A 25927-nucleotide genomic window follows, 5' to 3' on the forward strand; every position below is an offset into this window, starting at 1 on the left:
AAAACAAACAAAAAGTTACGGGAAAAGAAAGAAATATTAGGAAAGGACGAGGTAGAAAACTGGTTACGGTATAACTTTACATTGCATCATTGCGTGCTACGGAACCAAGCTATCTCTCTCTCTTTATATGAAAGCCGCCATGACCAAATTTGGCGCGGTCTCGATCGCGCGCCATTCTTTTTAAAAAGACCATCGGAATGGTTTTCCTTCCTTCGTTCGTTCTAACGCACGGGAAACATCTTTTTATCGCTGCCACGAGAGATACTTTAACGTTTAACTAACCAATAACCGTTTTCTTTTTGTTTTTCTTTTATCTTTTTCTAAGACAACGATTATTTATTGTTCTTTATTATTTCAAAGATTTCTATTCGTACAAATTGATTATAAGTTTAACGTTGTGCTAATGTTTTACGACACGTGCAATTCCCTTTTTACCGAAGCTCCATACGAACAATGTTTATTTGAATTAGCTATTTGTATATTCGCAGTGATGTATGATGATTTTTTTTATAATACACACAGATCTAGTTTTCTTCTTACAAATCGACGATCAATTTTATTTGACTAAAATTGTGTGAGTAAGAGAAAATATTTAAAAAAACAAAAAAAAAATTGAAAAAAGAATATAACGAAGGTTTGAGCACGAACTCACGTTCGTTTAAAAACGCGTATAACTATTACAATACAATACATATATCGTAATATACGTACGATATTTTTCTTTGAATAATGACTGAGTCAGAAGAATGACGCATTGACAATAATTTCGATGCGTTAATATCGTAAAAAAATATTTAAATGTCAACATATATTTCATCGTGAATTACTTTACATAATATTACAAAAGTATATTTTGAGTTTATCAAAATTCTTATGATAGAAATGAAAAGAAAACAACTCCAATGTTATTACGAAAGTAAGTAGGGTGCCAAAGATACCACCAAAACGTAACGTTCGTGCCGCTCCTGATGCCAGAAGGCCAGGAACGATCGAAACCGGAACGGCGGAGTCGCGAGTGTTGTCGTCGGACTTGTCTGTCGTGGTTCAGAGTTGGCGAGTTAAATATCTGCAAAGAAAATAAGAAAAAAAACTAGAAAGAGAGAGGACCCTTTCGTGTTTTGTGGATCTAGTTATAAACAGTGAGTAACAGTTAACTTCCATTAGTTCGTTCGATCTCTCCCCTCCCCCCACCCCACTTTAATGATATTTAAATTCGAATTAATTCGAATTATTCGTTCGATTCGGTTAGTTTTCAACTGGAGAGAGAAACTTCAACAAATGGGCGTACTACTAACTTTTTCGATGATATTTTATTCCTTGTGGTTTCGAAAATAAAAAAATATATATTTAAATCATTGCAACGCGACAAAATTTATATTCATATGTCCTTTGTGAACTTGTAATTTATTATTATTGTGAATTTTGATTACTAATTTCGTTTACTTGGAACGAACTAACCTCAAAATTATGGAACATACATATAGTAACTGTATGAGGGAGCAGAGGGACATCCAACGGGTGTTTCCCGAAATAGACATGATTCACAACAGTACCGTGGTGAATTGACAGCTCTTCTTCTTCTTCTTCTTCTTCTTAATTTTATTCTTATTATTTATCTTCTTCTTTTTCTTCTTAATCTCGTTGAGTCGTGGAGGAGTCTTATTACGTTTCTCTGGATCACACTGTATATTTATTTTCTAACATTTATTTTTGTCTATACCTCGTGTCTTTTTTGTGATCTTAAAATGAATGACAACGGATGCTTGTGTGAGAGAAATTGATTGTGAAAACGTGATTGTGTGTGTGATTTATTATTGTGTTTTTCTGTGTGTAAGTTATCTTTTTGTTGATATAAGTTTTTATTTTATGAGTGGATGTATATTGGATATAGCAAATATAGGAAGATAAGAGAGAACTTCAATTAAAAGTTCTTCATTCTGAGTACGTATTTGAATTTTTTTTTTTAATTTTACATTTTTTCTATTAGGTTTTTTCTATTTTATAGATTTACAAACATAACTTAAGTAATTTAAAGTCTATACTATTTACAGATAATTAAAATCAACTATTATTTGATACACGACAAATAAATATTAATTATCTTCCTTTTTTTTTATTAGAGACTTTTTTCTGTTATAATAGCTTTTTTTATTGCTATTTTTCTAAGAACGATTTATTGTTTTTACCGAGGGTAAGTTGCCAAGCCTCACCCTCGAACCCCTTTTTATATGGGGTTTGGGACCAGCTTTAGATATTAACTAGACTGAGTCTTTGCGTCAACAGCACACAGTATTCCTAAAAAAGCGCGGTTCACCCATCCAAATACTAAACTGTGTCCCAGCGCTGCTTGACTTTAATGATCGAGCGGGAACTAGTACTGTCACTGCACCATGACCGTTAACTAAAATATTATCATACTTATGATAAAAATATATATCTAGGAAAAAAAAGTACTGCAAAAATCAAATAATAAGAAATGTAACAAAACGATAAGACAATGCTCTTACAAAGAAATTTCTTATACTACAACAAATAACAATAATTATTTCAATTTATCTTACATTTGTTCTACTTATTGAAATCATATTATTTAATATTAAATGAATATATACATTTATATATTTCAAAAGATAAACGCAGATAAATAATTCCAAATATTTAATCATATACCATGATAAAAGATAACTACAGTTTTAAATTTACATATACATTAGTTTTCGTTTAAATACTTTTAATTCTGCATTCTTATTTTCTCGACCACGTTTTCCAAACATCCTGAAATGACGAAGAGATAAAAAAAAGGTGACAAAACATTATTGCGTAAATTCGTAGAGTTTCGTGCAGACAGAAAGTCAAGTTCCGGTGTTAAGTCTTATAAATAGAAGCATGAGTATAGTATCTAACATACATGCAACATATGTGTTTACTATGTATGCACGTATATATACATAAGTATAACACATATATCATACATGAAAACGTTTGAAACAGAAAATGGTAATAAGAGAATAAAATTCGCGTACGTAAGTGGAACAATGCTACATTCTATTACATATACGTAAAACACATACACACATATACGTACGAACATGTAATTAGATCCACACAGCAGACTCAAAAGTATATACCTTTAAATGTATATATACTTTTGAATGTATACGTAAGCTTTCCACGAATGTTATAACGTAAGATTCAAAGAAGAATTTAACTATGTTCATCTTGTTAAATTCAGAACTCACTGCCAACGATGATGCATAATCGTGTGCCGATTTGATATCATCGTAGAAGAGATATTTATTCTAAAGACACGCTCCGTTTACATTTCGAGGACAAGATGGGAACAGACACTGACAATGAGTTGTCGTTTGAGATCAATTTTTTTTAAACCATCGTGCAAACCATTCTTCATTTGCATATTATTTGCATATTTATTATACCCAATTGTCTGAACACATTTTTGTCTGTGTCGTTATTCTGATTGGTCAATAAGTAATTTCGAAATTTATAGTATTCTATAATATTTCATTATATTAGCTTGATTGATAAATAATATTTCATGAAAATTATTGAATATATTATAATATTTGTTGACACCTTAGATTTTTAAAATATTGAAAATCCTGAGACATTGTTTATTGGTTGCCAACATTTATTCTCAACCCTTTGTTTAGAATCAGTTAGTTAAATCGGTTCGCTCGAGTCAGTTATTTATGCAATTCTTTATTTATTACGATCATCCGTATACGTCTGATCTTTGCCCCTCGTATTCGATAAAGAAAATACACTAGACTTGAAATATTTTATCGGTTCTATTAATGAAGAAAGATTGAAACAAGTAGAACGTTTATTAGCTGTTATATTGATTTTATTCTTTTACTTATTATACAGTACCATATATCATATGTCAATGTTTCAAAATTATTCAACGAATGAATGAAAATCGAATAAAAATAATACTATTAATATTTGATTTGGAAAAACGTAATCTTCCCATTGATAATTATTATTAGTAGTAAAACTCAAGAACGAATGAACGAATGAACGAATGAATGAATGTTCTTATTTATCATGAAAAAGTGCAGCTTAATACTGCAATGCAATTAATAAAAGAGACAATATCGTCTATAATTTTGTGTCACTTGAATTTATTCATGCTTTTAGATTGCCGTTATGAAAAAAGCTGGAAAAAAAAGAGACATAAAATTAAATGAAAAATTTAAATTGTCGGAAAAATTGAAATATTGCTTTTACGTTTTCTAAGTACTTTTATTCCTACAGTTTTATCTCAATAAAAGGAAATAAATGGTACTATTCTGAACACACGTTACTGGTTTTCTTTAGAATTCTATACTTTTATTATTACTTATATTATTCTTATAGAAATATTTCAAAAAAAAAACAAAGAAATACAATAAATAAACATACATTTTTAACGAGTGTTATTAACAATGCACGTGAAAAGGAAGAAGTTAGCAGGAATTTTGCCATAATTAACTGTCTCTCTCTCTCTCTTTCTCTCTCTTGAAGACACTGTCTTTCGTGATTTACACAGGCGGAATAGCAATCGGTAGTCTATGCGTGATGAGGATACATCCATCATCATACTCATTCAACGAAAGTATGCATGCATGCTTCTGTGTTCCACGAGCATGCTCGTCGCCTCCACTTAAGAGGTTAAAACCATATACGCTTTTAAAGAGCACACTGTTCTGTTCTTTCCTCTCTGGTAAATGTCGAGTGTCCGCAAGGCAGATACACGTATTTACGTTCAAACTACTGGCTGTTCAAGCTACCGTAAAATGTGTGAGCTATATATTATTAAGATAAACCAAAAGTTTGTTCGTTCGTTCGTTCGTGTTTTAATTATTATCAATATTTATTTCATTTGCATATTGTAAAATAATTTTATTGATCTTAAAAAGAAATTGCACTATTCAAAACAACATAATAAACACATTGAACTTTTGGTTCACCCTGATGTTTCATTTCTTTTTCTTTTTTTTTTTTGTTTAAGCTAGAACCAAATTTTTCAAGACATAGAAAAACTTTTCTAAAATAAAATAAAAATATATTTGTACAATAAATACATTGTACATGTATAAAATACATTTTTTTCTCTTGCAAGTTGCAATCATTCGTTGCGTCATTCTAAAAAAAAAGTAAAAAAAACACGCAAGTAAAATGATCAATTGACGAGATATTTTGTTTCTTTTTTTAAATGTCATCGATTCGAACGACTGTAAAACTTGCGATTTATTTTTGTGTTTACTTTAAAGTTTAAAAAAAACCCAATACTGGAAGAAAAATACGTATGGTGTTCTAGTTCTGGTTGGGGGGACTACGTATTCACGATCATAGTTCGTTCGCACGCATCCTTGCAATATTTCTCTATGCGGGGGCAAAAAAATATGATTGAGAATTCACACGCAATATCGTACTCGCGAATAAAATATGATCGGTAAATTTGACATCATGCGATATTACATTCGCGAATAAAATATGATCGTGTGGTGCTCCACCCAGAATCATTTGAGCCGTTTATTTTGAAAGTGGCATAAGTCACTTTTTCAAAAAAAAAAACCGAATTAATGGCAACACTAATTACAACTTTTATTTTCAATTAAAAAAAAAAAAAAAGTGACTTATGCCACTTTAAAAATAAACGGCTCATTTATCTTTTCTACCCTATTTTTGTTTGTTTGTTTGTTTCTTTTTTTTAATGCTAACTCCAAACAAAACAAACAAAATAAGAAAAAAAATACGCCTTGTTATGGTTATTTGAATCAGCCTGTACATACGCGCGCGTGCATTTTATCTTTCTCTCTCACGAAAATTAACTATGAAACAAGCTTCTGCTTTCAGTCCGCTTGTTTGTATTATATTTATATACGACTCGGGGGGGAAAGAAAAATTCTCGTTGCGTTTCTCCAAAACAAATATTCTTTCTTTTCTCGCCCAATCCCTCCCCCCAGCCCTACCCAAATTAAAACTACTCCTGGAAAAAATTTCATGCTCATTCGAATATTTTTTGTTCACCAATGCATAATTACAATCAATTTGTGATGCACTTTTCTTCTAAGGTTATTTTAATATATTTTTATGTGTGAGTAAAATAATTTTGATGCAATTTCGAAAAATGTGTATTTTTTATTTTTTTAAATTTTTTATTTAGGTCGTCTTCAGTGAAGCGTCGAAAATGGCGCCAAGTCGTCGCGACGCCATTATCGGCGCCCGTACAATGTCGATAACTTCGTTATACAGTATATATATATATGTATATGTATTATATACTTGCAAACGTCCTTGCTTTTCCTCGCTTATTCTCTTTTCTTCAAGATCATTCACTTTATTATCTGCCATTTAAGAGTAACAATGCTTTTATACGAAAAATAAAACATTTCTCGAACGAATAAAAACGAATAATGAAAAATTTCAATTATTCATTTGAAGTCCTGCATAATACAATAGTTTCTTTTTTCTTACATAAAATTTGATGCTTTATCAGAATGCAGAAAAAAAAATACAATTAGGCATGCGATTTAAAAAGAAAAAAAAGAAAAGAAACGTTTTGTTTACCGTTACATTTGTCCCGTTAATTTAGTTTAACCATGCGGGCAAGATTTTTTCTTGGTCATACGATGTTAATATAATCTTACGAATTATTTTGAAACGTACATCACGTTCGGTGACACACTCAATGTATACTTTTTTTAATAATTTATTATATTTTCTAATCGATTTATATCTGTACGATAATTTATTCGTTTATATGTTTTAATTTAATAGATTCCAGTGTGATAGTGGTCCGATTGGTGATATCATAATCGAAGAATCGACAACATTTCTTTACAATAAACGAATAACGAGTAATTAATTACGTATCAAAAAAGAAATAAACAAAAAGGGAAGAAGGAAAAAAAAAGTGTGAGTGAGTGAGTTATTTTTGTCCTCTTTTTTTTTTTTTTTGTTTTTTCTCTGTGTTCTTTTAACTTTTCTTTTTGTAAATATCGCTTGCGGCATTTTTAGAATACACACAGACAGTTTAAACTTGCTATCTCGTTTAAATAACACCTAAAATATGATGCACGTCCGCTCCTTTTCCTGTTATTCCCAGTTTTGCTAGTTCGTTCACATGCAAAACCAAACGAAGCGTGAAAGTGTTTATTACCCACCACCACACTACGTCACACATCTATTTCATATGCGTGCCTTTGCTTACTCTTTCTTTCTCTCTCTTTCTACTACTTTTAATTGTAAAACATGTTGCGTGGTTTACGTGACGTAAAGATCATTAAACTTTTAATAGTTTGACTCCGGTATAAGTTGACTCGTGTCGTCAACATAACAACACCAACACTGTGCAACACACGTGTGTGGACATTTTGATAATAACAAAATTATAACTTTTCTTTTGGGATATGTTTTAGTTGTGTGTTAATTGAAAATTTCAACTCATTAATTAAATTATATTTAATGCTTTGTGTGTTATATATTTAAAAAAAATAAAAATAAAAATAAATGAATTATATTAAATATTAGAGGTGAATTTTTAAACGAGAAATTTACGATTTTCTACTTTTATGATTTATATTTCAAAGATTAAAGCTGACACGGTTGTTAAATTAATGATAGTTTTGAAATTGGTGTGCATATATTTAACTTTCGTAGTAACAAATTCAAATTTGTTGTTTTTTATCTTATATTAAATAAAACTTGTGTAATTTTGCTGATGTTAATGTTTTGATTATTGAAAAATGAAATGATTTCAATGAAAATTAACAAGCTAGAATTTATAATTTTCTACTTCAGTGTTGTCGCATTATATTTACTTACTAATGGTTATTAAATTCAATCGTTAAATCAGATCGTTGATTGTAATGCGTTTACTTAATAATAAAATGACTCTCTAGTAAATTTCATTTTAAACAGAGAAAATCGTTCTTGTTGCGAACACATTCGCAATGGCAACTTTATCTTTACGCATCTCCATTCCGGAGAAAAATGCAACGAAGATGATGCAATTCGATCCAAGTACCTCGGTTTACGATGCATGCCGTATAATAAGAGAAAAATTAGCGGAGGCCAGTAACATGGGACAACGTGAGTTTATTTTATTATTTAATTGACTAATCAATATTATTAAGGTTAATCAAAAGTTCGCGCATTTGTTTCTTTTTTTTCTTTTGATTCTAATTAACATTTCCAAAGTAAACAAAATTCCAAAGTAAACAAAATTCCAAAGTAAAGTTTCATTGCAATAAAATCCACGAACTTTTGATTCATTCTAATAAGATAATCGATAATTCTATAATTTATTATTATTTAATTATTTTATTAAGTATTTAATTATTTATTTATTTAATTTTATTATTATTATTATAATTTGAAAGAAGAAAAAAAAAAAAAGGATAATTTAATTTGCATTTAGCTAAAGATTATGGGCTTTTCTTTGCCGACGAAGACGTAAAGAAAGGTGTTTGGTTAGAACCAGTACGAAATCTCGATTATTATATCTTAAGAAATGGTGATTTATTGGAATATCGTCGTAAACTACGAACTCTAAGAGTACGGATGTTGGATGGAACATTGAAAACATTATTAGTCGACGACAGTCAACCTGTCGCTAATTTAATGGTTGTTATATGCACGAAAATTGGTATTACGAACCACGACGAGTATTCTTTGGTACGGGAATTGGTAGACGAAGAAACGGAAAATCAGAAACCTGGTAACTTTGGTACGCTCACGTTGAAAAGGAGAAAGGAGGACAAAGGTGAGAGAGATGCTAAGATGGATCAATTGAGGAAGAAACTTAAAACAGATGACGAAGGTAAATTTAAATAACAAAACAAAACCAACAAAAAAATATGAATAAATAATAAAACTTAAAATGTACAAATTATTTTCAATTTTATTAGTATTAGATGAAACGAGAAAATTTGTTTTATTTCATTCTATGTTGTTGTTGTTGATGTTTTATAGTTAATTGGATAGATCCAAGTAAAACACTTCGCGAACAAGGTATCGACGAATCGGAAACCGTATTATTGAGAAGAAAATTTTTCTTCTCCGATCAAAACATCGACAGTAGGGATCCATTGCAATTATCACTTTTGTATGTCCAAGCGAGGGATGCAATTTTAGATGGTACACATCCGGTAACTCAAGAAAAGGCATGCATATTCGCAGGAATTCAATGCCAAATACAATTCGGTGATCACAAGGAAGATAAACATAAACCAGGTTTCTTAGAGTAAGTTTATTTAAATTGTGATCTTAAATTAATTCATATCTTTGAATTTGAAATAATATATTAACAAATGTTATGAATTATTTTAATAGTTTGAAAGAATTTTTACCGACATCTTACGTCAAGGTAAAAGGTATAGAAAAGAAAGTATTTGCCGAGCACAAAAAGCACGTTGGTTTGTCCGAACTTGATGCCAAAGTTTTGTATACGAAAACTGCCAGATCACTGAGTACTTATGGGGTAACATTTTTCTTGGTTAAAGAAAAGATGAAGGGTAAAAATAAACTCGTGCCACGTTTGCTCGGTGTAACGAAAGATTCGGTATTACGATTGGACGAAAAGACTAAAGAAATTTTAAAAACTTGGCCATTGACGACAGTTCGACGTTGGGGAGCTTCCCCGAACACGTTCACCCTTGATTTCGGAGATTATTCCGATCAATATTACAGCGTACAAACTACAGAAGCTGAACAAATATTACAACTTATCGCTGGTTATATCGATATTATTTTGAAGAAACAAAAGGGCAAAGATCATTTCGGTATCGAAGGAGACGAAGGATCAACTATGGTCGAAGATAGCGTATCACCATTGAAGTAAGTTTTACATTTAAACGTGTTAATCAATTTTATTAAGTAGAATATATCATAATTGATATTAACAAGAAAAATTAGCAAGTTTGATGATGTCATAATCGATTAGGAATAGTGAGAAGATCGTAATAATACTTCAGAATATTCTGTCATTATTAGTGTAACATATTCGAGTGTATCGGTGTATGATAAATCGGTTTAAATAAAATGGAACAATTTTTGAGAAAACAAAAATACGAACATGAAAAGTGGCTTACTTCTAATGCCATGAAAAAGTAAGAAACTTGACGAAAAATCAGATATTATTTTTGTTAACTAATATTATTATTATTTATTTATTTATAGAGCAACAATTATGCAACACGAGACTAGCAACGTTGGAAAAGGAAACGTTGAAGCTGTTTCGGTAGCAATTCCTGCAGTTATAAGAGCCGGTGGTGATGGTAAGTTCAATGAAAAATTATGAACATTATTGAAAATTGGTCAATACAGTCGATGTCCCATAGTTAGAGAAATTAGCGTTATATTAATAATACGATTAAACGTATTTATTAGCGATTACGCGTTTCATTGTTATTTTAATTATTTTCTTTTTATTTTTCTTTACTCTATGTTTCCAAAAATATTTCAATCGGAAACAATGAATTCATGCACGTACGAATTCTTTATATATAAATATATTATAATTTTGTACATATAGTACATAATATATAAGCTTTTATTGTGTATAGTTGTTGGCTATTTTCAGCCCAAAAAAAAAAAAAGGCTAGCTTTTGTAAATGGCTTCATAAGTAAATTATCTCTCAGTAGTTTTCAAAAAGTTCTCCGTTTTCTTTTTTATTTTACTTTATTTTATTTTTTTTTATTTTTATTATATAATTTTTTCTCAACTGAAGGATGTGAATTGTATATCACGATAATGTACAACACAACAACCATAGACTGCTGACAAATTGTTCATTGTATATATGGGACAAAAGATCATAGGTTAGACTGCATGAAAAAAAAATTTATAGGGGCTCGACCATATGGGACTGGTCACATGGGTGGCGCTCAATATACAACCGTCAGCGGACAAGTCAACATCGCACATGCACCACCAATGGTAAGAACGTTAGAAAGAAATTTCGAGAGAAAGCTTTTCTTTTTTTTTTTTCTTTTATTTTAATTTTTTTTTTCTTTCTTTCTTTTGAAAAAGCTTAGGCTAAAATTCTTCAATCGTTGATTTGATTTTTTTTTTTTTTTTTTTCGATAAATCCAATCAAACCATCTCGGTTCCAATTTTATTGTAATTGTTGTTGATGGTTCGCGTTAGCAGAGCAGCTACTCTGTGTTTTATAAATTACACATCATAACTTAGGTGAAGAGCATCATGCATACACATGGATTATACAGGAAGTACCCAATTGATATATTATATATGATTATGAATATGATATATATTATATTCAATATTTGAACAGTTAGTAATGAAAAAAGATTTAAATTAACAAAAAAAAAAAAAAAACAATAGAAACATACGAAAAATCTTAAAGAAACTAACTGAAAATTTAAATTTATTTTCATGCTAGACGTCTTCTATTGCGGACACAGAGTAGGTACACGACGATGCTCCCCCGCCCCGCCCCGCCCCCCTTCCCCATTTTTAGTTATGCGCAATTTTTCTATTAATTTTCCCGAAATACGCGTATTATTACAATTTATTCATTGATTTACATTATAGTTCCGCAACTCCGCTTGTTATTCAACGAAAATATCGAATTAAAATCATCGTCAAATATTGTTTACTTCCATTTACATTACGATTTATTTATCGTGCATGCATCCGATTATTTTTATTATTATTTTTTTATTACGCAGTGTTCGATTTGTTTGCTCGCAAAAAAAAAACAAAAACAGAAAAAAAATTCTAACACGGGATAAACTTTTGTGTCGCGTATATTCGCGATGAAAATTAAGTAGAAAAAATAAAAAAGAACAAAATTAAAATATATATAAACGCTTCTCTTATAATGTCAAAAAGACGAAATTCTAACGAGATGTAAAATATTTTTGTTAAAAAACAAAAAAAAAACAAAACAAAAAACACATACAGGTACAGCAGACAAAAGTAACATCCGTCCTATCGGAACCACAACGTGCCTTACTATCAACGATAACAGCTGGTTACGAGGTGATCAATATCGCAGAAACGGAATTATCTTCTAAAGCACAATTACCAGAACTCGGTACCGATCCAGCATCCCTAAAATGGATCGAACAAACGATAGATACGCACAAACAAAACGTAGGCTCGCAGATCGCAGCAATGAACGCTGCTACGGCACAAGTTGTAACGTTGACCTCGGGCCCAGCGGATGACGTCGACCATACTGCAGTTGGTGCAGCAATAACAACCATAGCCACGAATCTTCCTGAAATGACGAAAGGCGTAAGAATGATAGCTGCATTGATGGATGACGAATCATCCGGAGAAAGATTGCTCGACGCGGCAAGAAAATTATGTTCAGCGTTTTCTGATCTACTTAAGGCAACAGAACCGGAAACTAAAGAGGTAAGTTTAATTGTTCTTTCGAATGATATTTGGATGGTCACAATAAGTATAAACGATAGTAGAAAATAAATATGAAATACAATGTCATTTTATTTAATGATGATGATGATAATGATGTCGGTATTTGTCCTTTGATCGATACAAAAATGAAATATTATTCTGTTACCTGCAGCCTTTCTACATAACTTCTACTCTATATGGACAATACGTAAGCAATTAAATTCGCGATAAATAATATTTAATTTGTCGATAATTAATATTTATTTCAAATGTTAATGTTTTACGTCTCTGTGTTATTTGTAATAACATAAGTTTTGACAAGTGATTGATTTTTTTGGACTAATTTTGATTGACTTTCATTTTCAGCCAAGGCAGAACTTGTTGAACGCTGCATCTCGAGTTGGCGAGGCTTCTCATCAAGTATTGACCACCATCGGCGAGGAAAATGATTCGAATCGCGAATTGCAAGATATGTTGCTCGCATTAGCGAAAGCGGTAGCCAATACGACTGCAGCTTTGGTATTGAAAGCGAAAAACATCGCGGCTACTTGCGAGGATTCGGCTACTCAAAACAAAGTAATATCGGCTGCGACTCAATGCGCATTGGCCACCTCGCAATTGGTAGCTTGCGCTAAAGTAGTTGCACCTACTTTGCACTCGCCTGCGTGTCAAACGCAATTGATGAACGCAGTTAGAGAAGTAACGAAAGCTGTCGAGGGTTTGGTCGATGTATGTAACGAGACCTGTAACGATGAAAACTTGTTGAAAGAATTGAGTACAGCGGCAAGCGAAGTCAGTAGAACGTTGAACGATCTTTTGAATCATATTAAAACAGCAACTAGAGGTGAACGAGCGAAGGAATCCATTCAGGAAGGTGCAGTTGAAACGATTTTCGTAGCAACCGATAAACTTTTCGCTAGCACAGGAGATGCCGGTGAAATGGTCAGGCAGGCCAGGGTCGTTGGCCAAGCTACGGCACAATTGATTCAAAGTATCAAAGGTGAAGCCGAGAAACAATCCGATCCCGAACAACAGCGACGTCTTTTGGCTGCCGCGAAAATATTAGCCGACGCTACCGCGAAAATGGTCGAAGCTGCCAGACAATGTACGAGCAGTCCGCACGACGCCAAAATGCAAGATCAACTCAGACAAGCTGCCGAAGAATTGAGAACGGCGACCACGGTCGCGGCAACTCCTGCATTGCGTAGAAAATTAATCGTACGTTTGGAAGCTTGCGCTAAACAAGCGGCGTCAACTGCAACACAGTGCATCGCTGCTACATCCGGAGCGGTACACCACAATACGAATCACGCGAGTCAAGAGGAATTAAACGTCGAGTGTAGATTAATGGCACAACATATACCACATTTGGTCGCTGGAGTAAAAGGTACGCAAGCTCAACCGGACAATCCTACTGCCCAATTAAATTTGATTAACGCCGCGGAACAATTTTTGCAACCGGGTACTGCCGTAATTAAAGCTGCCAGAGCTGTCATACCTACGGTTAACGATCAAGCATCGGCAATGCAATTGAATCATACCTCTCAACAACTTGGTTCTTCATTGGCTGACTTAAGATCAGCTGTTACACGTGCCAGGGATGCTTGCGGTGGATTAGAATTAGATGCTGCCGAAGAATTGATAAATAGTTTGAAGGACGAATTAAAAGAATTTTATCAAGCTGTAGAAGCTGCTTCCTTGAGACCATTACCCGAAGAAACTACGGAAACTACTGCGTTACGACTTGGTTCGACTTCTAAAAATGTCGGCTATGCTATGGCGCAACTTTTATCAGCTGCAAAACAAGGAAACGAAAATTACACTGGAAGTGCCGCTAGGGAAACAGCATCGGCCTTAAAAGATCTTACGTATGCCGTTCGTGGTGTTGCTGCAACGTCCAATCAACCAGAAACACAGAAAAAAGTATTAATGACCGCGGACGACGTCATTTTCCGATCGCTGCATCTCGTACAAGAAGCCAGACGAGCATTGAAAAATCCAGATAATCCAGAAAATAAAGCCAATTTAGCTGCCGTCGCCAAAGAAGTGTCCCATTCTTTGAACAAATGCGTTTCTTGTTTACCTGGTCAGAGAGACGTAGACGATGCCATTCGTACGATAGACGACATGAGTCAAGTTCTTAATATGAATGAGTTTCCTCAAACTGATAAGAATTATGGGTAAGTTTTTATCGGAATTTTATACGGCCTTATGTTTAACTGATAAATACTTATTGTCCTCGTTCTACTTATTATCTACCTTCGAGAAATAACTGCACGTGTAAAAGTTTTATCTTAACTATGAATGTGCACCGGAATAATATATTGCAACATTAATGTAATTATTCTTTTCATCTTCTTGTTTTTTTTTTTTTATTCTTTTCATTTCTTTTTTTTTTTGTACAGACAATTGCAAAGCGATCTTAACAATGCAGCTGCCAATTTGAACGATGCTTCCTCGGACGTCGTATCATCGGTTCGTTCACCCGTACAATTGGCAAGTTCTTCCAAACAATTTTCTAATGCCTTTGGAGATCTATTAGGCGTTGGTATGGAGATGGCCAGTCAGACCACCGTAGAAACCAGAAGCCAAATGGTGGTTTCATTGAAAAACGTGAGCATGACTTCGAGCAAACTTTTGACAACAGCTAAATCAGTGGCCGCCGATCCTAGTGCACCAAATGCCAAGAACCAACTTTCTGCTGCTGCCCGAGCGGTAACTGATTCTATCAATTATTTAGTCGACGTATGCACTTCAGCGGCACCAGGACAAAACGAATGCGACAGCGCTATCAGAAATATTCAATCGATGGCATCACTTTTGGATAATCCCAGCGAGCCTATTTCCGATGCGTCTTACTTCGAGTGTTTAGAAATCGTCATGGAAAAGAGTAAGAGTCTTGGAGATGGTATGACGGGTATAGCAAATCATGCTAAGAAATCGGAACACGAACAGTTTTCCGTAGCTGTCAGAGGAGTCTCATCATCGATTTGTGGATTGATCGAAGCTGCTGCTCAAGCGGCATATCTGGTAGGAGTTAGCGATCCAACATCTGTCGCTGGAAAACCTGGCCTCGTTGATCAGGCACAATTTCTGAGGGCTGCCCAAGCCATTCATACGGGTTGTCAAAGTCTCGGTAATCCAACGAGTAGTCAACAACAAGTCGTATCGGCTACTACGATGATAGCTAAACATACCAGTGCATTGTGCAATGCTTGTCGTCAAGCTTCCAGTAAAACCAGCAACCCAGTTGCCAAACGTCATTTCGTACAATCCGCGAAAGATGTCGCCAACGCCACAGCTTCATTGGTCAACGAAATAAAGGCACTAGATCGTAATTATTCTGAGATTAATCGTGAAAAATGTGCGGAAGCTGTGAAACCACTTTTGGAAGCTATTGACAATCTCTGCACGTTTGCGAGTTCCCCGGAATTCGCTAGTCAACCAGCTAAAATATCCATTGCCGCTAGGGCAGCGCAAGAACCAATCACGAGTGCTGGAAAAGCTATTATCGAAGGTTCCTGCGCAATGGTACAAGTTGCGAAAAGTTTGGCCATATCGCCGAAAGATCCGCCAACTTGGCAATTGTTAGCCAACAACAGTAAGAACGTGAGCGATTCGATCAAGTCGTTGGTTGCATCAATACGCGACAAAGCACCGGGTCAAAAGGAATGCGAGGCCGGTATAGAAAAGCTTTCAGCTAGAATACGCGAATTGGATACCGCATCATTGAGCGCCGTTTCCCAAGCTTTAATGCCACGACGCGATAACACCGTGCAAGGTTTCACCGATCAAATGGAAAGTAGCGCGAGCGAATTGCGCGAGAAATTGGAACCGTTGCGCAATGCTGCGAAATACGAAGCTGAAAATGTTGGACATTCCGTAAATCAGGTTGCATTGTATTGCGAGCCCTTGGTATCTTGTGCCATTGGGGCCGCATCAAATATGGTACATTCGAAACAACAAATGGTATTACTAGACCAGACCAAAACCGTAGCTGAATCAGCCTTACAATTGATATACGTTACCAAAGAATCCGGAGGAAATCCTAATGCAACTTCTCTCCACGCAGAAGTTGATGAAACTGTCGAATCTATGAAAGATGCATTACACGAATTGCAGAACACATTGGAAACTATTTCGACATCTAACGGAATTGTAACAGGATTGATCGATACTATCTCACGAGCTATGGTCAGATTGGAAGATCATAGAATGTCTACAATTGATACGGTTGACTCTTATGTTGATTATCAAACGAGAATGGTCGAGGCGGCCAAAGAAATTGCACGACTTGCCCAAGAAATGGTAAGAAATTTATCCTCTTAATATCATTAATCACATACGAATACAATTCTAATATAATTCATTTGATTTTCACAGTCGACAAAATCTAGTACAGACGTAGCAAGATTAGGACCCCTTGCCGTTGACATATCACACAAATATACACAACTCGCTCGTGATACTTCAGGTGCATCGGCTGCAGCCTCGAACGCTGACGTTTCTACCAGATTAAGAACAGGTGTTCAAGAACTTGGACAAACCTGTATCGACATCGTACGTGCCGCGGGAACTTGTCAAATGTCTTTAGGTGACGTATACATTCAACGGGAAGTAGCCGAGCACAGCAAAATCGTTACGGAAAAAGTTTCCCAAGTGTTGGCTGCACTTCAGGCTGGTTCACGTGGTACACAGGCGTGCATTAATGCAGCCAGTACGGTATCCGGTATAATCGGTGACTTAGATACAACCATAATGTTCGCTACTGCCGGTACTTTGCACGCCGAAAACGAAGGTGACACCTTTGCCGATCATCGTGAAAATATCTTGAAAACTGCAAAAGCTTTGGTGGAAGATACGAAGACATTGGTTGCTGGTGCAGCTTCTTCACAAGAACAACTTGCCGTAGCAGCGCAAAATGCAGTATCTACGATCGTTCAATTAGCAGAAGTGGTGAAGTACGGTGCAGCCAGTCTCGGCAGTCAAAATCCCGAAGCTCAGGTGATGCTTATCAACGCGGTAAAAGATGTTGCATCTGCGTTAGGTGATCTGATACACGCGACCAAAGCTGCAAGCGGCAAACCCATCAACGATCCAAGCATGGCACATTTGAAGGATTCTGCTAAGGTAAGAAGATAATCTGACAATAATATCTTTCTGTACTTTCTCATGCCTTTCCGTTATGTTTGTGACTCTATTATAATATAATGATTTTGCACCTAATGAAAGAGAGTACAAAATACGAGGACTAGTTAGCAAACTTATTGATGTTTCTCGCTTTATTCGATGTTAACTTTATTGGAGCCTGCAGCTTTGTCGAGGAGAAGAGAGAGAGAGAGACACGCATCCTAACGTGGAATGTTATTTAACGATATTCCAAAAGGAAGTAGGGTGCATTGGAAACTCAGACAAATCTGTGACTAAAACAATGTTTTCTTTATTAAACGATATTTTAATCCATTGGGGTGAACAAAAAAGAAGTTCGTACGTTTTATTTTTTAAAGTTATACTTCTTTTTTTTCTATATTAATATTTCACTCGCAGTAAATTTTTATTGACTTAGAAAAAAATGCACTATATCTGAAACAACAATACAATATACGTACGAACTTTTGGTTCACTCTAACAGCACGTTTATGTGTATGTTGATCTAACGATCTAACGAAAGTAGTAAATGGGAAAATAACCGAACAAAAACTGAAACTACGAACAAAAAATCAATCGTCAGGTGTATCGACTAATTGCATCCATCGACGTTCGCGTTTTCTTTTTTTTTTTCTTTCTTCTTTTTAACAAAATTAACGCACGCGAAATACATTAATAATAATTAATCAATGTCACCAATACTAACTATGACGATGCTTTATATTATTATCACGTTTCTTACACACATTTTTGGGGTGGACTTTAATTGACATCTTTTCTTTACACATATTTATCTTTTTCATCATCTATCTCATTTCTAACTAATTTACGATAGTTTATTTTTGTTTTCATTGATCTTATATAATATATCACTAAAAATTTATTCGCGTATAACTTTCGAAAAAAAAAATTACATAAAAATCAATACATATATATATGTAGAAAAATATAATAGGTTAGAAAAAAACGATACGCGCGCGTATAAATGTCGTCTCGACCAAAATTCGTAATAACGAACGCCATTAAAGTCCACCTTGAATCAACGTAAGCGTAATTATTTGATGTGTGTTGGCATCTTTACAAAAGAGTAGTTGTTTTGCCTAAATATATTATTATATTGTTTGTTAATCTTAAACAAAAAAAAACAAACGTAACGCGCGATTATATTATATACGCATTTTGTTTTTTCTTCGCTGAAAAAAAAAAAAAGAAAACAAAAGAATTACAATCAATTTAATCGCTTTTATTCTTATTCTACTCTTACATTCTCTCTTTTCATTTATTTTTCTTTTTTTATGTTTTTTATTTTTCTTAATAAAGAAGAACGACAATCCAATGATGTCCCCCCACCCCACTCTTTTAGTTAGTAGCCGTGTCAGTAACAATATTCTAATTTTTTTGTGTCACAATATTTCTGAACATTATGGTGGACTTTGATAAAGACGTTTCATTGACGACTTTTGGTCTGGGCGATCTGGCTAGGTATTAGAACAACAGCTGCAGCAACAATTCGTGCCACTGAGCGACCTAGGCGGCTCCGATTCTGATTGGTTCGTGTCCGACCAAGAAGAGGAACTTATTCGTCTGCTCTCCGTCTCCGAGAGCAACAATCAACCGGCTCAACCAACTTCCGATTTAGTCTTACTCATGTAACAAACGTCACAAACAACCCCTATATCATATTTAGGGATGATGATGACGATGATGATGATGATGATGATGGTAGTCCTTACTAGTAATAATCAAAAAAGAAAACTAAAGCCAAATTTTTTTCTTAAATATATAATTGGATTATATCGTACGGAAAATACGATTGGCAGCTTGCTTTGATAATATTTTTTGTTTAATTTAAAAATAATTTGATAGAAAGAAAGAAAGAGAGAGAGAGAGAGATAATTGAACGATTAGGACTGAATTTTTATGATATATATATTTATATTTAAAATAATAAAGATAAATAGGGACACGGTTGAATAAAAATTTCAAAAAAAGTTGAAAGATAAGACTGACCGATTTATCTCTGCATTTAATAATTTCACGCACGCGCTAACGCGACAAATTTTCGTAAATTTAATCATTTTACGAATACGATTTATACCGAAAATTGAACAAAGTATAAAGAACTAGGATCTACGGTATCATGCGGTCTAATCAACGAAAAATATGAAAAAGAAAAAGAAAGAAAAAAATTATAATAACACGACGTGTTATCATTTAACATTAGAGATACAAAATAATCATTGACTTTTAAATATTAAACAGACAAAAAATGTTGTATATCCTCTCTTATGAGATAAATGAAATCAAATTTAAAATACTCTTGTACCTGTTTTTATGTAATACAAATCTTATCAACTTTCTGCAAAGCAACGATTGAAACTAAACGATTATATATACATATATGTGTGTGTTGTATTACACTTATTTATTTTTAACGAAACCATTTAAAATACATCAGACGAGTCTTGATCCGTTTCTCAACATTGGGTACGTACATCGTAATAATCATAAACAGTGTGTAAGCTTCAAGCAATCTCACTGACAATTTTCCTTTCTTTAATTAAATCACTCGCGAGCTGTTGTTGTTGTGTTGGCATCGATTTAAAAAAAAAAACAAAAAACAAAAGAGAAAGAAATAAAAGCAAACAATATAAAACCAAATAAAAAGAACATGCAAATTAATAAACACGAACACACCCCCATCAATTCTCGACTGGTACCTCGAGCAAGAACTAACACCTTAAAAGCAAGCTATATATATTTATATATATATATAGATATCATTGACAGCTAACAAAATCAAATCATTATTATTACTATTATTATTATAATATCATCGCTACGCTTTTAATTGATCCTATATTTTATTGTTGTTTTTTTTTTATATTACCAGCTTAGCAAATAGACAAGGAAATACATGAATTAACTTGGCTAGATTGAATAATAACGTTTATCAAAAGATACTTTGCCGATCTTCCAATAACATGAAATAAATGAAATATCATAATAAAGCTCACGTGTCGTTTGTTTTTTCGATTTCTTTAGGTGATGGTGACGAATGTGACATCATTGTTGAAAACTGTTAAGGCTGTTGAGGATGAACACACGCGAGGTACACGTGCATTGGAATCAACTATCGAAGCTATTGCTCAAGAAATTCGTGCATTGAGTACTTCGGAGGGTCAAAGAAATAGCGTAACACCTGAGGAATTGGTGCGTTGTACCAAAAGTATTACGATATCAACGGCAAAGGCAGTGTCAGCTGGTAACAGTTGTAAACAAGACGACATCATAGCTGCCGCAAACATGGGCAGGAAGTCGATAAGCGACATGCTGATGATTTGCAAGGGGGCCGCCTACAACTGTGCGGAAACGGCCGAGTTAAGGGACAGAACACTGCAGGCTGGTCATGATGTTGCTATGAACTACAGAGAATTACTTCAGGCAATACTTCAAATAGCATCCAGATCGGGAGATGCTAAACATACTCTTCCACCGATCTCACGTAAAATTGCTCAAAGCGTCACGGAATTGGTTGCCGTAGCTGAATTATTGAAAGGAAACGATTGGGTTGATCCTGACGATCCTACCGTAATCGCTGAGAACGAATTGTTGGGTGCTGCAGCCAGTATCGACGCTGCTGCCAAGAAGTTAGCCAGTCTTAGACCGAGAAGAAGTATCCAGGTAAATTTTACAATCAAATTCGTATTTTTTTTTGCTTTTATTATTATTATTAGAAACAACTGTGGTGTTAGGTGCATCGAGTCATTTTTAGAAATAACGTTTAACACGTTCGCGTGGACATTTAAAGGGTTTCAGTGAAAAGATAAAAATAAGTGACGTTCTTATTTTATATTGAAATTAATTGTGATATCCTAAATTTGATTAAATACATTTTATTAGGGATAAGTTAGATTATTATATATTAAATAATCAATTAGTCATTACTTTTACGGGTATAATCATTACAAAAACTTGAAGCTACAGATCCTAAAATGGATAATAATTAAAAATAGTTACTGTGTGAAATTTTGCAGCTGGCAAAAAAATGGCAAAACATAATTTAACAGAATGATCGACATACATCGAAATGAATTTTATTTTAAATACGAAAAAATCGTCTTTTTTTTTAATTTGAATGCTATAGCATATATTCACGTTCGCGAACGTGTATTAATTGTTAATTAATATTTATGATTCGTAATATCTTCTTTGTAAAAAGACGTTTGAAAAATTGCGACAATTTTCACTTAGACAAGCAATATAATAATTATAAAAAATCCTAAGTTTTATATATTAATATATGTTTAATAGGAAGCCAGCGAAGATATGAATTTCGATGACATGATCTTAGAAGCGGCAAAATCAATAGCCGCGGCAACCTCGGCTTTGATTAAAGCAGCCAGTGCTGCTCAAAGAGAATTAATAGCAACCGGGAAAGTATCGCGAACACCATTGACCAGTTCGGACGATGGGCAATGGTCGGAAGGATTAATTTCTGCTGCAAGGATGGTAGCCGCAGCTACCCACAGTCTTGTTGAATCTGCAAATGCTTTGGTACAAGGTGTCAGTTCGGAAGAAAAATTAATTTCAAGTGCTAAACAAGTGGCCAGTAGCACGGCACAACTTTTGGTTGCTTGCAAGGTCAAAGCTGATCCTGACAGCGATAGTACGAAACGTTTGCAAGCTGCTGGTAATGCAGTTAAACGGGCAACTGATAATTTAGTGCGTGCCGCGCAACAAGCTATACAACAAGAAGAGGATAGATCATTGATACTTAATCGTAGGATGGTTGGTGGCATAGCACAAGAAATTAATGCAAGGTCAGAGGTCTTACGTATCGAACGTGAACTCGAGGAAGCCAGGGGTAGACTCACTGCCATCAGACAAGCCAAATATAAAGGTTCTTCTATCACGTATATTCAAGAACGAGAATTGTCATACGAAAAGTGTACTCGTACATTCGACAAAAATTATGTTGTGCAAATGTAACCTATCTATCTGTTTACCTAATCGCTATTATTTCCTTATTGGATAATTGATAACGCATCAATTTTTAACATTTGGTCTATAAAAACAACAAATATTGTATATCTGACCAATTTTCTATACCTGATCATAAGATGATATAATTTAACATAAAAACACGATAGATTTTAAATTATCGTGTAATATCGCGAATTAACAAACTCTTAATCGGTATATACAATTAAAAAAGAAATAACATACCGCGGGAGTTTGATTAAAACAGATCTTATATTCATTCCGCCAATGTTTTTTTTCTTCCAAACATCTCTCTTATAACTCTCATTAATGAAACCTGTAACATTTAATTAGAAATTAATTGCTGATCGCTTGTAGATATTTTATTTTACATAAGCATTTATTTGTTCTTCCTTTTATTTTTATTTTTCTTTTTCTTTTAATCCATTAACGAAATACATTTTTCCTTAGATCGATGAACGATCGATGGGCATATTATTAAAATACGTATTTTTACAGTACAGAGATAAAAAAAAGTAATATCTTTTCTCTCTGCGTGTTACTTGACTGCGGAATCATTGCTCTGACAAATTAGTCAAATTGCGTAGGCGAGTTTAACGAATAAGAAATGTTGTGCGAGGGCGGAGGAGGATAATGAATATGTGTATGTGTGCGTAATACATTTCCTTTATACGAAATCCTAACTATTTCATTCTCTTTATTTGTATGTGACCGTATTTTATTAGCCGATAAAATGTTAGTACTAAATACGCACTGACGGATATTTTTCGACTAACAAATTTCAATCAATTGCATTTGAGATTCTTTTTCTTTTTTTTTTTTTTTTTTGAAAAAATGTGTTTGTCTAGAGAATGAGATTATCGATTGATATAACGAAGTGTCCTTAAATAATAATTAACGCGTGCGCTTTTATTAATTAGCCTTGTAAATGTAATTGCGAAAAAATCGTATTAGCAAATATAACACGTTGCTCATTAATTAAAAGTAAGCTACACGAAAAATAGATGATATAGTATATATATATATATTAGAAATATTTTTTACTAGGTGACCGCGATATAGTTTTTAGCTTTTGGTTTTTTTCTTTTTGTTTTTTCTTACAATTAGTTTCTTTCTTTTAGCTTTATTTAGTTTTATTATTAGCATATCTTTTAATTTTATTAGCTTTATTATATCTTAAGGAAAAATAATTAACAAGAAACGCGACATATCAATTATTATATTTCATTCATTTTGTCTTGTTAACGAAGCACGCTTACGTGAATTCACGCTTGACGTTTGCACGTAACACTACTTTTCGTTAATTTTTATATTTTCTTCCAATTCTTTTATTTTACTCTATTTTTTTTTAATTAATTAATTAGCATTAACTTTATATTTTATTCACACAGTGCTTGTTCTTATCATTTATCAACTCTTTCATATATATATATATGTGTGTATGTATATGTACAGGGTGGTCCATGTTATTTATAATATTGTTCATGTGGTCTTTTAGAAAATAAATTCGAATTTATTAATAATGAAAAATAAAATGAAAGAGAAATATTAACATTAAATTTTAACTTTTTTTTTTTTAAATTATAATTTATTAAAGTAATATGATAAAATGTTTATCGAATTAATTTTAATTACATGGACCACTTTTTCTCTCTCTCTTTTATATATGTTTCTTTGCAACTTGCTTTTCTAAAAAAAATAGTTAAGTAAATATATTTCGAATCGTATATGTAGATAGATTAACATTAAAAAAATTCTTTGTAAGAAAGATAGAAATATAGAGAAGAAAGAATTAGAGGTATAATTATTATTATTATTATTATCATCAATGAGATCTCTCGTTGATGATCGATTAGTGCAATTAATTAGTCTTTCGATAAATAATATTATTATTTGTCACCATGGTTACAGGTTTTTTTAACGAGTGTCAACAATTTTGCAATAACATTGATCAGAAACAGAAAAGTTAGAAGAAAAGACTCTTATGCAAAACACGATTATGGTTTAATATAATGTATATATATATATTTTTTTTCTTATTTGTTTTCCATCCACAGAGATATGGTAATTTATTTTACTTCTTCGGTTATCATAAAAAAGTTCAAGGGTTTGATAATAACGTCCGATAATTATGATAAATATATTGTATCACTAATGTACGTTTTGTATTCTTTTTTTATTTTTTTATCTTTTCTAATTGATAAATATAAACTCTTCCGAAGTTGTACAAGTGTCAAATAACGATACCAATATTATCAATTTATGATCAAAGACGACACTCATCTATTCACAATTAGTATACTTATATACGTGGGAGAGTGCCATAATATGTAGGAACTATAATAAAGAATTCGTGTTTACACGAAAAAAACACAGATAGATTATAATACTGCGATAATCTATTATTTTATCAATCTAGATTATATACAGGATGTTTTTAATTATATATATATATATATATAAAAATATTAGCACTTTTAATAAATGAGAATTAAGGGAGATTAAGTTTCGATAATAGAAACAGAAAAATAAGACTTTTAATATTCTTCAGACTGCTTTGTCAATTAAACGAAGCAATTTATTCATAGTTAATTTTTTTTTTTCTTTCTTTTTTTTTCTTATAAATTTAATTTATAAAATACGAAATGCGTTTGTTTGTTTTTTTTTTTCCAGTTACTGTATTGCAATTATTAGTATTGACAAACAAATAGAAACATATCTTTCGAAGATTTAAAATATTAAACCGAAAATAAAAAATTAGAAGAAAAGTAAGAAATTAATTCGCTTAAAAAAGAAAAAGGTCAATTAAAAAAATAACACCGTATTCACGTCGTCCTGTACGGTTTTAAAGATTTCTCGACAAACCTGGGTAATACGAATGCCGATTTGTGTATTTCGGAACTGTAATACCTTAAATTCATTTTATCTAATTCTTCGTCTTCAAATATCCTCGTTGGTACTTTGAAATTCATTTCCTAAAAGACGAAACAATATTTCTTCATAAATTATACAACTCCCGAACATTTTTTTGATGTATTTTCAAAACAAAAAGCGCAAGATATTTTATATGAATATATATATATATATAAATACGTACTGTACCAAGTCCACCTAATACAAAACCAATTTGTCCTGTTGGATAAGATGGTACTGAAGCAATACAATAATCTACTGTTGAGAAGGCAGATTTGCAATGTTTAAAAGTTTGAACTACGTGATCCAAATTCATCCATGCGGTACCTGCTTGACTACAAACTATACCACCGGGTCTCAATGCTGTTTTCATTAAATTAAAGTAGGATTCTTGAAAAAGGCACTCTGCTGGACCTACAAATATATATTTCAATTTTTTAATAAACATTATATAGAAAATTATAT

General features: G+C 33.0%; 2 protein-coding genes across 12 annotated transcripts in view; one reads left to right on the forward strand and one right to left on the reverse strand.

The window, feature by feature from the left end:
* The first annotated feature begins 817 nt into the window (after positions 1-817).
* LOC106785978 (talin-1) lies at positions 818-23623 on the forward strand. 8 transcript variants are annotated; one of them, XM_014746904.1, is made up of 15 exons: positions 820-1139; positions 6787-6924; positions 7930-8100; positions 8429-8830; positions 8983-9253; positions 9343-9846; positions 10189-10286; positions 10860-10948; positions 11939-12397; positions 12764-14577; positions 14803-16705; positions 16781-17527; positions 19028-19183; positions 20591-21229; positions 21860-23623. In XM_014746904.1, exons 3-15 carry the CDS (start codon positions 7962-7964, stop codon positions 22535-22537), a joined length of 7899 nt encoding a protein of 2632 aa, XP_014602390.1. In that variant the 5' UTR covers positions 820-1139; positions 6787-6924; positions 7930-7961; the 3' UTR covers positions 22538-23623. The 8 variants fall into 8 exon arrangements, with proteins under 8 accessions (XP_014602389.1, XP_014602390.1, XP_014602385.1 ...); XM_014746899.1 differs by lacking the exon at positions 19028-19183 and adding an exon at positions 12570-12605 and having other exon boundaries at positions 822-1139; positions 6787-6932; positions 21860-23622; XM_014746898.1 differs by lacking the exon at positions 19028-19183 and adding an exon at positions 12570-12605 and having other exon boundaries at positions 822-1139; positions 6787-6928; positions 21860-23622.
* Positions 23624-25084: 1461 nt separating this feature from the next.
* LOC106785980 (spermidine synthase) overlaps positions 25085-25927 on the reverse strand; it is a 4880-nt gene continuing 4037 nt past the window's right edge. For all 4 annotated transcript variants that reach the window (XM_014746908.1, XM_014746907.1, XM_014746906.1 and 1 more), the window contains 2 exons: positions 25647-25876; positions 25085-25524 (listed from right to left, as the gene is read on the reverse strand). In XM_014746908.1, the coding sequence (XP_014602394.1) occupies positions 25375-25524; positions 25647-25876 (380 nt within the window). In that variant the 3' untranslated portion in view covers positions 25085-25374. The remainder of the gene's footprint in view (positions 25525-25646; positions 25877-25927) is intronic.

This window comes from Polistes canadensis, unplaced genomic scaffold (genome assembly GCF_001313835.1).
Source record: "Polistes canadensis isolate GaletaPanama2010 unplaced genomic scaffold, ASM131383v1 scaffold_60, whole genome shotgun sequence".
NCBI classification, from domain to species: domain Eukaryota; kingdom Metazoa; phylum Arthropoda; class Insecta; order Hymenoptera; family Vespidae; genus Polistes; species Polistes canadensis.

Coding starts and splice junctions, on each gene's coding strand:
- LOC106785978 (XM_014746904.1), top strand. CDS start 7,962: ATGGCAACTTTATCTTTACGCATCTCCATTCCGGAGAAAAATGCAACG. Junction 14,578..14,802: donor CAAACTGATAAGAATTATGG/GTAAGTTTTTAT, acceptor TTTTTTGTACAG/ACAATTGCAAAGCGATCTTA. Junction 19,184..20,590: donor CTCAACCAACTTCCGATTTA/GTCTTACTCATG, acceptor CGATTTCTTTAG/GTGATGGTGACGAATGTGAC.